The 14,200-nt window shown below is 36.8% G+C and overlaps 1 protein-coding gene across 1 annotated transcript; it reads left to right on the plus strand.

The window, feature by feature from the left end:
* The first annotated feature begins 3,787 nt into the window (after positions 1–3,787).
* Positions 3,788–13,913, plus strand: LOC115414874 (scavenger receptor cysteine-rich type 1 protein M130-like). Its single transcript, XM_030128237.1, has 10 exons — positions 3,788–3,854; positions 7,506–7,682; positions 8,512–8,808; positions 9,423–9,719; positions 9,798–10,100; positions 11,091–11,396; positions 11,466–11,762; positions 12,215–12,535; positions 12,954–13,039; positions 13,756–13,913. Exons 1-10 carry the CDS (start codon positions 3,788–3,790, stop codon positions 13,849–13,851), a joined length of 2,247 nt encoding a protein of 748 aa, XP_029984097.1. The 3' UTR covers positions 13,852–13,913.
* The last annotated feature ends 287 nt before the right edge of the window (positions 13,914–14,200 follow it).

Here is a 14,200-nt window from a genome sequence, read left to right on the forward strand (position 1 = left end):
AACAACAGTGTGGGTCCTGATCATTTTAGGATCCTGAAAGTACCCAGTCTGCTTGACCTGCTTGAGGCATTGTCATTCTGACATCTGATTGACATTTGATGGTTTTCATCATATCTTGCCATGTTTGGAAGGGTTTGGTGTTTGCTCTGAGTGTGAAAAGTAATGATCAGATCTATGTAAACGTCACAACTATTCATGGAAGATACTCAATCTGAAGAGCATCATTTTCTTCCTGACAACATTTACATTAAGCTCATTTGGATGTAGTCTTTAGGTTATATTTGTCTCTAAATGTGTAGTTCACTGTAAAAAAAAAAAAATCTGTAATTTAACAGAATTTTCACTGGTTATTTTACAGATTTTTCCCTGTATTTTTAGGATGCAGGAAAATATCAATGAAATTACAAAAATAGACTGTGATTTTACATGTCAAATGTAAAATAACATGAAAAAACTGTAACTGTGAATAACCATAAAATTTCCATTTTTTAAAAGAATTTTTTTCTTTTTAACAGAAAAATACAGTTAAAATACATTTGCAAATGTATCGTAATTTCACAAATATTTCTTTTTTATTTATGAGATTAAAAAAAAATAATAAAACAAGATAAAATTACTGACAATTAACTGTAAAAGAAGTATTTGTTCTGTAAGTTTAACAAGACTTGTTTGTTAATTGACAAATATCTTGTGTAATTACGGGAGGTTTCACAACAAAAATGTTGAATAAATGTATTTTTGTGAATGTATAACATGTATAAGCACTGATAAACTGTCAAAATACAGCTTTTATCAGTGGATTATACAACTTAGTCTCATTGGAAAGTATATGTCATTCAACCACAACACTTCACATATTCTTAAATTAGCAGTAGAATATTGTAAATATAAATGGTTGGTTATCTGTATTATGACAGTTTTTAAAAGTAAAGATAATGTTGTGGTATGTTTGCCGCATTGCATTGTGGGCATTGGGCATGTTGTTGATTCTGTGTTGTTTTTATGTGCAGGGGTTCAGCAGGGTTGTGCTGTTAGTGTAAATGTGGGGCTAATATGTGTATGGTAATGTTTATTGGCCTTTTTGTGTTTGTTTTTGTATTTTTGTTCAGGTGCATCATGACTGAAAGCCATAGGCTGAACAATGCCTTTCCTGTTCATCAATAATAATAAATGTCTATTCAATGTCAAATATTAAATTTAACAAATGAAAGGTACATTCCTTGTTATTCTAATTGCACTGAGGCTGACATCTTGTTGTACTATGACCTGTGTGACTTTATGTCAAAATTGTACTTCTGTTATAAGAAGTAACCTAAAACGCCACATGTTTGAATGTGAAATATTCTATAAACATAATGTTTACACTTCATATGATCTTAAATTAACAGTAAATTGTTGGACTTCAAATCCAGACAATTAGTTAATTAACAGTTAATTGACAGGTTTTGAAAGATAAATCAAATGTTTTTATGTATGGTATATCATTTTATTGCATCAAATATTAATTAATATATACAAGTTTTTAACATAAAATTATGTGATAAACACCAACTAATAACAGAACTTCTCTGCATCTTTGAGCCCTATTATTTATTTTATAACAATGTTTGTCCATATTTAAAGGTAATTTGATCATTTTAATACATGTAAATATTATTTATTAAACATTAAAAAGTAAAAAAAAAAAAGCAAAATCTCATGTAAAGTTAGGGCAAAAAACTTTATTTTAATTATGAAAATTACCGTATTTTTTATGGTTATTTGGTGGTTATTTTCCGTTATTTAGCAGTATTTTTTTGGCACCACAGCTCCCAGAATATTACTGTTTTTATATATATACATATATATATATATATATATATATATATATATATATATATATATATATATATATATATATATATATATATATATATATATATATATATATATATGTTTTTGCAGAGTTATTTCTCAAGGGATTTCTTCACTTCAAACAGATCTCAGATCAGATCATCTTTTATCTAATATATGCACGCATTAATCCTATGCTTATTGCAGACCACTTCCTGTCGTTTTAAAATGTCACAACGTTCATGCACTAAATCAGCTCTAATCTGAGTTCACACTGGTCCTGATGAGTAGATAAAGTCAACAAGCACCACTTAACATTATCACAGTCCACAATAACAATAGCGTTAGTCCTGCTCAGTTTAGGATCCTGAAAGCACAGTCTGCTTGACCTGCTTGATGCATTGTCATTCTGACATCTGATTGAGATTTGTTTGTTTTGAATTTAAAACCAAAAACAGCAAAGATAAACTAAGAAAGAGCAAAAAAAAAAAAAACAAAACAAAACATATTCATATATGAAGTGATAGGAAGTGCAAGTTATCTACCCCTCCCCCTTAACCCATCTTCTTCTACTGGCCACAAAGTCCCATGTCATCTCCACAAAATAACCCAAAAATATTTCACATATCAAAAATACATTATATACATTGTATAATAATACATTGTACAACAATATAATAACATTCTAAAATAATTATGTTTACATTTTGTAACATCTCTGTCTGTTCTGCTGTTTATCTCTTCCCTCTCTCTCTGCCACACCTCCTCATCAGCTAACTATTCTCACCTGTTGAGCTCAGCTGGGCTCATCAGGCAGGGTGTATATATTCACTCTTTTGCTCTTTGTCAGTAGTCAGATTGTTCTCTACCTTTGAGTGTGACTTTCCAGCGGTTATTCCTGCCTGGTTCTCGATCTTGATCATGACTGTTTCTGACTCTGAATCTTGAGCTGAAAAAATTCAAGTTTAAGAGAAGATTTACATTTTCAGTCTCTGCTTTGATCAGATTTTCAATTACATAGAGTTCACTTGCAAAGAATTGCTGGTTCTGGCCATGATCAAAGTTAAAGCAGTCAGTTATCAATCCTTAATGTGTATTTCTATTCCAGGTTAAGACCTATTCCTAAATAAAATTCTGTCTTGGAGGCCTGAATTTGACCTACAGCCTCATTGTTAACCATTATTGTGCATCTGCAAAATTCCAATAAATCAAATGTGACATTTAGTCCTACAGGTATCTATTGATTTAGTATTTATTTATTTATTTAGTAACAGGACGGTGTGTATTGGTATTAGTTGTAAAGAACAAGATGCATGCACCAGATTAAGCAGAGAAGCTAATTTTTATCTGTTGTCCTGGACCAACATAATTAAACATCATATAGATTACGACGTACTAATACACTGGAAGAAAACCATTAAACATGACAGATATAGGAAAGTTTGCTCAGGCTGAACGGTTACAGCCAAATACATAAAAAGGGGCTTACATTCTAAAAGTAACATTTCCCAGAATAAGAATAATACATAAAAGAAAGAAGAAGGAGAGAAGAAGAGAGAGGAGAAAAAAAAATCTTACAATGAACACAAAAAATAAAATGAGGAAACAACAATTTTAAAATTTTACGCTTTATTCAGACTTTGCTTTTTCACTTTTACTGCTATAAAGAGGTGAATCTGCCCTTTACTAACCATATGTTGTCTACTGGAGGAAGCTACAAGTTAAATTTTTTTGATGTGGAGAAAAAAAAAAAAAAAGCAAGGGTGGGACGTGACACATGTCCTGATAAAAGACGAGATGCAGTAAAGAAGAAGAGAAGAGCATCTGACTGGACATGGATCACACTTTCCTGGTCTTGGTCTTGGTGTCCCTGTGGAATCCAGGTGGGGTAATGATTGATAGAAACAAAGCTGAAAAGGATAACTATTGTTTGACATGTTTATTTTCATGAGACATGACTGTAAACTCAGATGAATTTGCTCCTGACATGGCAGCCCACTGCTCCTATTCTCCGCTGTGGGGTGTGTTCCTGTATGTCCGGTTAGTGATGGCTTAAAATGCAGAGTGTGTGTTGCCTGTCCACATGTACAATTTATACTGAAAAATAAAGATTCTTCTTCGTCTCTGGTTGATCATCACTTATTAGTAGGCAGACTCTGAGACATTGGTGTGGGTGAGTCTGCGACTTAAATGGTTTAGGAATTATCTCTAGGACAAAGCTTTGTGTATTTTTTGTGACTGTCTGAAATCTTATATTATGGAGACCGCTAAAGGAATTCCCCAAGGCTCCATTTTGGCACCTGTCCTGTTCAAATCAAATCAAATTTTATCTATTGCACCAAATCATAACAAAAGTTACTTCATGATACTTTGCATAAATAGAGCCGGTTGAGCCCAGACTCTCAAGCCAATTTACAGAAACCCAGCTTCAGATTTACCCCTGTCATTTGAAATTGGTCTTAAATGCCAAAGTTTATGACATTTACAAAAGCCCATTCTCAAAATGCAGAGGGCTTCACCATTCAGACCTCAGATGGAGAAAAAATCATAAAAGTATCATCTTATAAATATTTGGGCATCTGGATTGATGGTAAACTGTATTTTACAACCCATGTGGAGCATCTGTTAAAAAAAAAAAAAGCTTAACACTCTCCTTGGCATTTTTTAAAGACACATTTCTTGTTTGAAATTCAATTTGAGAAAAAAGTTGCTACAAACATCTTTGAGTGTGTTTAAATATGGGAACATCATTTACATGGATGCAGCTTCTTCAGCTCTGGACACAGTTTTTTACGTGTGTTGCATTTGATCACAAACTCTTCCTTCAAAATCCATCACTGTGAACTTTATACTCTACTCTCATGGCTGTGGCTTATATTTATATGCAAGGCCGTATTGCACAAACTACCCCCATGTCTGTGTCGCATCATGTCTGCACCTTGGCCATGGAACAATCTGAAAAATTCACTACAGCTTCAGCATCTTATTTCCCTCTGTGAATTTAAACTCTTTTGTTAATCTGTATTACAGAAGAGTGTAATTGCTGTTCTTAAATTGGATTTAAAGGATTATGTGAGGTCTTCAATGTATGTACATTTTTTTTTATGTTCCTCTCTTGTGTTGTACTGGTGTGCTTCTTGGCCAGGTATCATTCATCTCAAAGGACTTCCTGATAAAATAAAGATTAAATAACATGCATTCTTGCTTTTTCTAACTTTCAGATTAGTTACTTAGTCTTTCCATTAACTGCTGTTACACAATACACTGACATAACAAGATGATTTGTAATCATTGCGACAAAAAAAGTTCATAATAAATGTTGAGTTATTTCAGTACCTGCTGAAAAATTCAGGGTTTAATTTAACCTGTGACATTAAATTGAAGGATCATTAGTTTATTACTGGGTTGGGCGTCTTTTATCCAGCTAATTGATTAATTTCTAGTAATGATAAAATTAAATATGTTTGTGTTGGTTTATTGCTGCTCTGTTAAATAATGTCATGACAATTAGTTTTTTGTCAATGGAGTCCTTTTTTAGGAGCTAAATATAATCACAAACTCATCACATCAGAGCTTTTGGGCTCAATATCAACTGCTAGACAGATTTAGAAATCAGTCTTCAAATTAAGAGTGACGTTGACATCCTAAGTCTGGTCCACATATTTCTCAGGTCCAGATGCACAAAAAACCTGTTGGAGCCAAACCATAACCCTACCAGGTAGTAGGTTTAGGGTTTTGGTTTGAATATAAACATTTCCAGCCTTTGAGCTATTCACAGATAAATTGCTGCTTTTTTCAGTGTTGTAGCTCCTGTGTAGAACACCAGGCCTGCCAGTGTATACATACCACATTACCCCCCTCAACCTCACCCCAACATACATGGAGGAATGATGACCTGGAAAATGCTGCTTGCAGTTCCATGATTTAAATTTGACAACGGAATTTAAACTTTTGAGGTGTGAAATGTGCTCAAAACGTCATGAACTTTGGCACACACATCAGAAGTGGTAAAGGTATTCATATTTTATGGGTTTTAGCTCTTCTGAAAAGGCTCAACAGCGCCCCCTGGACAATTTAAATAAATTTAGTCCAATGTACCGGAACCCTAAACCCAACAGGACGTTTCATATATTTATGTATGTATGTATGTATGTATGTATGTATGTATGTATGTATTTATTTATTTATTTATTCTTCCCTGCTATTTTTTATTATACTTGAATGGAGCAACTGTAATACACACAAATTTCCCCCTGGGATAAAGCAACTTTTCTGATTCTGATTCTGATTAAAACTCCTTTACATCGTCTCCACACCCGTGATAAAACTTCGTGGGGGGTCTAATCGGCACTGCTTGCAGTTTTAATTTATTCATTCTTTAATCAGTATCACATGTGCTGTTTGGTTGTATAACGTTTGCTGATCCAACCACATGGCTGAGTTTCCTGTATGTTCAGAGCAGATTAAGGGTTTGGAAGGAACCACAGATAAACATACACTTTTCTTGTAACATCTTGCTCTTCAGAAAGAATTCATTTTCATGTTTTCATTTTATGCTTTCTCTCTGCAGGGCTCCAGGCTGCAGGTGTAACAGGTACAAAGTAAAAAAAAAAGTAATAAATAAAGCAATGCTCCATCACAGGGTTTACATAAATGTCAAATCTCATCATGTGCTAAAATGCTGTGATAAAAGTAATTCTGATATGAATAAATGCACCACGAGGCAGAGGATTCATTAGTGATGACACTCAGCTCATGTTACTAACATTTATCTGACTTTGAATTTTAAAGATCCTCAATTTAAGAAAATATTTTGAAACAGGATGATATTTTAGAGGCAGATTTGGTATTTGGGCATTACATAAAATAAGGGTTTTGGTTTACAATAGTTTACAATGATTGGTTTACATTTACAATCAGGTTCCATTGAGAAATATGAGTTAGGAGTAATAAGCATGTTAAGACTTACTAAGGATTTATTAATGGATTATTGATTAATTAACTGGTTGTTAAGGGTTTGTTAAATATAAATATAACTGTGTAGAAACTGGATGCATAAATATTTGAGGGTTATAAATGTGCAGATCTTCCATGTCCTGACTGATTTTAAGTAAATGTTGACATCAGTCACACAGTCCATTTATGACCTAAAATGTGAATTACTGTTCACACTGTACCATTATTAAATATTACCAAATGCTCTTTATGACCATTAATGAACATTTGTTGTTAGCAACCACTGCCCTCAAAAAAACATTTATTAAAGCCAGTTTTCTCCTGATGGAATGACTGAACTGTGAACTTTAATATTTGCATCAAATACAAGTAAGTACAAACACTACTAACAAGTTTAAATAGTATGTAAACTCTTGACAAAAAGCATTTGTTAAGAGTTAATTCACACATTAATAAACATTAAACAAGCAGTAGTTATTACTCTTACTTGCATCTTTATAGACTATTACATAATATCTAAATTAATACTTGACCAAAGTTCATCAATGATTATTAGACTCATTAATTAACTCTTTTAACTAATTGATATTTAGCTAAAGCATTTTACATCCTAACTTTAGTTAATGATGGACCTTACAGTTAAGTGCTGCTGAAAATCTAGATGGTGTGTTGGTGGTTCTGGACTGGACTCTTACTGTTCTGTCTCATTTCTGCAGGACCTGGTGAATTCAGACTGGTGGAAGGAACCGGACGTTGTGAGGGAAAACTGGAGATGAAAAAACAGAACGAAACATGGAAACCAGTGTGTGAGCAACACTCCAACCTGAAGTTCGCAAACAAAGTATGTAAAGAACTCGACTGCGGATCTGCTGTTTCAGCTGGACCAAAATGGGGTATAACAGCAAATGTGTGGAACATCAGTATAAGCTCTGATGGATCTCAATTTTCAGATGCTCAGTTATGCCCTGCAACTTTGGAGGTGAAGTGTTCAGGTAGGAGTATTGAAGGGGTCTAAGTGGTAATGATATTCTAAACTTTCACCAGTTAACTACCAAGCCATACATGTGCTATTAGGAAGATGATCCACCCCACTTGTGAATTTGAAATTACAAGTGCATTGTGTTCAAGTACTTCTGTTGTTGTTGCACAATGAAAAATGTCATCTGCTACTTGGATAAAACAGTTTTGGACATTTTAATTCATCTGCTACAACCTTTTTTTTAGTACTTCTAATCTTTTTTCAAATTTTGTATGCTATAACTGTACAAAAGTATCCGCTAACAGCAGCAGAACGTTAATAAAAGCACTATTCATCATATTCCCTCATTGCTCTCTGTCATGTTGAAAAGTTCAAAGGTTATTTCGGTTGGTTATTTCATTTCAGCAGCTTGTGTGTCAAAATTTTTTGATTATGTCACTTCTATTTAGTAAGTTTTTTTTGTTTTTTTTAAAAAAACCTGTTAGATGATGTAAAGAATGAAATAAATCAGGTATAGATGCATGAAGACGTCAGAGTATTGGGGAGAAATCCAAGTGTGTTAGTCAGATTTGTTGTAATCAGATTACTCCTGTTATCTGTTAAAGTGGCAGGGGGGTGTGGGTGTTATTTCAGGAAAATTTTCAGATTCAACTTTAGCCCAGATTTTCTAATGCTCCCATGTCTTGGGAATACAAAAATATGAAAAAAATTCAAATCAATCATTTTTCTGTCTGTCTCCGCAGACTCTGTCAGACTGGTTCATGGTTCCAATCTATGCTCAGGAAGACTAGAGGTCCAGTCTAACCAGTCTTGGTCCTCAGTGTGTGAAGAACATTTTGACCTTCATGATGCCCAAGTGGTCTGTAGGGAGCTGGGCTGTGGGGCTCCTTCAGTCCTCCAGGGGTTCCTCCTTGAAGAAGCTAAGGCTTCTCTGTGGAAGACGTTCCAGTGTGAAGGCAATGAGTTTGCTCTCCTGGACTGTGGAAATTCAGTGTCAGATACCTGCTCATCTGGAAAAACTGTGGAACTCATCTGTTCAGGTGAAGCTTTGGTCTTCATTGTCTTCTATCTGTTCAATCCCCTTGATTTAATTTATCTCTTACTTGCCTTTGTTCAGATCCTCATGATGTCAGATTGGTGAGTGGAGCCAGTCGCTGTGACGGTGAACTACAGGTGAAACACTCTGAAATCTGGATACACGTGGGCTCCCATTATGACAGCTGGACACTGAAGGCAGCTGATGTAATTTGTCGTCAGCTGGATTGTGGGTCTGCTACGTCTGTGAGAAGAACACCACGGCAGTCCTTCTGGTACATCAGCTGCTCCTGCATTGAGACTACATCCACACTGAGGGACTGTATAACACAAAATTCATACTCTTTCCCAACGAAAACTCGGGTCCTTGAGCTAGCTTGTGCAGGTAATACAAGAATCTGTGATGTGCTAATTTAATTGAACCTTTTTTAACTGACAAAAGACCAAAGAAGCAAGGTCAAGGGAATTAATTGATCATAGATTTTATTTTATTATTTTTGCACTGCAGAAAATGTCCCAACTTTTCTGGAAATTGGATTTATATTTATGTACAAATGTATGTGCTTATTAGTTTTTGGGGGGTCTTTAAATATCTCCCTGTGTTGTTGTGTCTCCACAGACTCTGTCAGACTGGTTCGTGGTTCCAGTCTATGTTCAGGCAGACTAGAGGTCCAATCTAACCAGTCTTGGTCCTCAGTGTGTGAAGAACATTTTGACCTTCATGATGCCCAAGTGGTCTGTAGGGAGCTGGGCTGTGGGGCTCCTTCAGTCCTCCAGGGGGCCCTCTATGAAGAAGCTAAGGCTTCTCTGTGGAAGACATTCCAGTGTGAAGGCAATGAGTTTGCCCTCCTGGACTGTGGAAGCTCAGTGTCAGACACCTGCTCATCTGGAAAAGCTGTGGAACTCATCTGTTCAGGTGAGGCTTTGATCTATATTGTCTTGTATCAGTTTCTGTCACCTTGATTTAATTTATCTCTCACTTGTGTTTGGTCAGACCCCCATGATGTCAGATTGGTAGGCAGAGCCAGTCGCTGTGACGGTGAAGTACAGGTGAAACACGTCGGAGAATGGAGACACGTAGAAACCCTTTTTGATTTCTGGACCGTGAAGGCATCAGATGTGATATGTCGTCAGCTGAACTGTGGCTCTGCTGTGTCTGTGAGCCTTGAATATCGCTCAGACTACGTACCTGTATGGGGCATTGAACCTGCCTGTGTTCACTCCACATCTGTACTGAGGGACTGTGTGACAAGATATGATCATTCCTCGCCTTTCACCCTGTCCATTACCTGTTCAGGTAACTCTACTGATGGTATCTATGGTAGTTGGCCAATGAAATATTAGTTTTTCCATGACTCCAGTAACTTTTTTTTCATTTTTGTTATCTGAGCTCAGATCAACCATAATTTTTCCACATGCACTTCTACTACAACATCCCAGCAGGTGGTATCCTTGGCCACCTTTGGTACTATGGTCATGCCTACTAGCAGGTTCAGTGAGTCTGAGCCCCTATGACAAAACCAGGTCATCACAACCCCAGACCAGATCAACATTGTTTCATCACTGATGAGGCTTTTAAAGAGTCTAACATCACCCTCATTAGATCTGCTGTTGGTTTTTAAGTTTCAAAGGTCTTAAACAAACATTCAAACCTTCAACCCATCAATCCATCATCTTATAGAAGTCTTCATATGTGATCAGGGCCTCATCAGCATAATGGTCATGAGGTATCAGCTGTTTGTTTGGAGCCCACAAATGGAATGGGGACTTACTAAGCCAACCTTTGATCATGGCCTTGACAGTTGGGGAACTGGCTTGTGACCAAAAGGTTGCTGGTTTGATTCTCCATGCTAGCAAAGTTGGCTGATGTGCCTTTGAGCAAAGCACTTAATCTCCCATTTGCTCCCCGGGCACCTGTCATGGCAGCCCACTGCTCCTACTCTGAAGTATTTGGTACATTCCTGAATGTTCAGGTCACTTTCGATTCGTGTTCCATGTCCGTGTGTATAATATACTGTCAAATAAAGATTCTTTTTCTGCTTCTCAAACTGTAGAAAACTGCGAGCATTCGAACTGCTTGAGTGGAAGCAGTCACAGAAACTTCTACGAAGCATGTCAACAATTTCACACTGTCACATGAGATATGAATTTCACCAAAACATAAACCACATGTGAACTGTTGTGTCACATGACTGTGTGACGTTTAGCTCTGGATGTGTCCTCAGTTTGATGCTGGACTCAGATGGGTTTAGACTAAACATCTCTTCATGTTGTTGTGTCTCCACAGACTCTGTCAGACTGGTCAACGGTTCCAGTTTGTGTTCCGGCAGATTAGAGGTCAAGACTAACCGGTTCTGGTCCTCAGTATGTGAAGAACATTTTGACCTTCATGATGCCCAAGTGGTCTGTAGGGAGCTGGGCTGTGGGGCTCCTTTAGTCCTCCAGGGGGCACTGTACGGACAAGGGAAGGTTCTATACTGGACGAGTGAGTTCCAGTGTGAGGGCAATGAGTCTGCTCTGATGGACTGTGGAAGGTCCAGTTCAGCTGAGAAGACCTGCTCACATGGAAAAGCCACTGGACTCACGTGCGCAGGTACAAAGGGGGCATGGTTTTGGTATGACTGTGTGTTTCATGGTCTAATTTTTTTCTATCTCTGCTCAGATCCAGTCCGGTTGGTGGGAGAGCCGAGTCACTGTGCTGGAACGTTGGAGGTCAAACACCAGGGAGAATGGAGACCAGTGATAGAACGGACTGATCAAGAGGACCTGAGGTTTGGATCAGTGTGTCAAAATCTGGACTGTGGTTCAGTTGTTTCAGTAAAGTTCAGAAATGATTTTGCAGCAAGACCTGTGTGGAGAGTCATATCTCCTTGTTTAACCCTGACATCTGGGCTGAAGGACTGTACTGGAGTGAATATTTTTCACAATTACACTTCAGGTGTGGATTTGGTCTGCTCAGGTAAAAGTGAACACAAACTGCATTCTGAACTCAATTCTCAGTGACCAGATGGTTCTGATCCTTACATTTAAAATTATATCTAAAGACTCCTGTCATTCCCGTCACCAGATGGTTATTTGTCTTGGTTAATTGTTTATCTGTAAAATGTTTAATATATTGACAGATACTTTCATAACATCCTTTGCAACAGACCTCAGATAAGCATCTTTATTTTGACTAGATGAGGCTGATTTCCTTCATTTAGGACATTCAAATGTTGACACATCAGACTCGAAAACCACTATTTGTCTCAAAATGACCGATTTCTCCATGTTTTCAGTGATCAGCATTAATCACATATGAAAATCACCTGGATCAAATCCATCTTTCTCTCTGAGGATGTTGCATTATATAAATGGTTGTTGTTTATCATGTATGGTAGTTGATCTAATCATGTCCCTGTATGTGAATAGATCTGCTGACTCGGCCAGTCATCTCCCTGTCTGACGGGGTCTCAGAGGTCTATCTGCACGGGTTTCGCTTGCTGATGGGCTCCGACTTCACCATCAAATGCTCTATTGAACCACAGTACCCAGGCGGCTTCTTCCAGCTGATCTCCACCACCTCAAAGCCACAAAATCAGACCCTTCCAGCTGTTAATCACTCAGCACACTTCTTGTTCTCTGCTGCAGGCTACACCCATCGAGGAAACTACATATGTATTTATCATGTCAACGTTTTCAACCACAACTTCTCCTCATCTGAGAGCCGAGCCCTCTATCTTACTGTTGGAGGTAACTATAGAATGACACAAAAACAACCAAAAAGTAAATGTTTTAAGGTGATTGGGTGATTGGGGTTTGTTAATGACCATAGTTCCAGTCTAATCAGGAACAATTCAACCCAAACATCATAATGTTAAAGAAAACCTAAATGATCTGATATCTGTACAAACTGAGAACCTCTTGTGAAAACTCAAATAAAATTTATAGACAAATAAAAAAAATGAGCTCAGTGTGAACATCATCAGGAGGAAAATCATGTTCTCGAAACTGAATATGTTCTCGAAACTGAACATCTTCTATCAGTAGATGTGATGTTTCCAGCACATTATTGCTCTGATCAGTACTTTTCCAAACATATACATAAGAACAAACAAAAAGGTTTTTATGGACTTCAGGACAATTTCTAATGAGCTTTAATGTGTTTCAGTCTCTAGCACTGAACTGGTTCTCAGGGCCCTGATCATCATCCTGTCTCTGCTTATATATGACATTGTCCTTTTCTACTACTATAAGGTACGTTCACATCTTTAAGCTTATTATATCCTCCACAAGAACAGAGAAATTTGTTCTCTCGTGCAGGGCTATGAGAAAAAAATGATAGCTTTTTTTTCTGATTTGGGAGTTCGCTCAGCTTGTTCTCGAAACATCATCCCAGCAGAACTTTTTTGTGTGGTGTCTGAGAACTATTGTGTGACTGGTCCAAAATTTAAAGCTAGCATGTTTGAAAGGTTAAAGGTTAATTCATCTCATTATCCCATAGGAAATTTTCAGTCTCTGCATTTTACCTATCTTAATACATACATAGTACATTCCATTAGCATTAGCAATTAACATTAGCACATGGCAGCACATTAGGAGCAGTGAGCAGCCAGATTTTCATCAGTACCATAGTTAGGGGCACCAACAGGAGAATTAACCTTTATATTAATCATTTTCTAATAGCAGGGGGAAACCAGAGCACTGCAGAAACCTGCAAGTCTCTAGTCCAACTGAGAAAAGTGGAAAGCAGACACCCCATGAGTTATGCAGTTTAATTGCTCATGAAGAATGAAATGTCCCGACCAAAACTAACTTTGTTCTTGTTCTTACTACCTCAAGAAAACAAAAACATTTGTTCTTGTGGAGAATAGTAACTTTTTTCAGTAGATTCAGTGGACTTAAGGCCCAGTCAGAGACACAAGAGTCTCAGCAGGACATGTTTGACAGATGGTGGTTGTTGGTTCATCCAGGTCTCCGTGAGGCGGATCAGACTGAAGGCTGAACGCAACAGGACCTCGAGGATAAGAACCTGGAGGAGCAACAGGACCGCAAGGATGAACACCTGAAAAGGGCTTAAAGTCCAAATTTCCAGCTGACCCAAACACAATGCCGACATCTGTATTTTATAAACACAGTTAAATTGATGAACTAATATTAAAATTGTCATGATATTATATATAGAAATTATAAACAAATTCAGTTCTGGCTTAATTTTTCCTAATGTTTTTTCAGAAAATACTTTAAATATTCCTACTTTATCCTGAAAATATCATATACTGTGTATATTTTTTTTTATGTATCCAATGTTTTTCATTATGCAATTATGTGTTTATGTGCTATACAATTACCAGATAATGATCTTTATTTTATTTTTTTAGCTTGAGGAGAAATAAGACAAAAAAGTGAGATGAATAT

The sequence above is a fragment of the Sphaeramia orbicularis genome, chromosome 24 (assembly GCF_902148855.1).
Source record: "Sphaeramia orbicularis chromosome 24, fSphaOr1.1, whole genome shotgun sequence".
NCBI classification, from domain to species: domain Eukaryota; kingdom Metazoa; phylum Chordata; class Actinopteri; order Kurtiformes; family Apogonidae; genus Sphaeramia; species Sphaeramia orbicularis.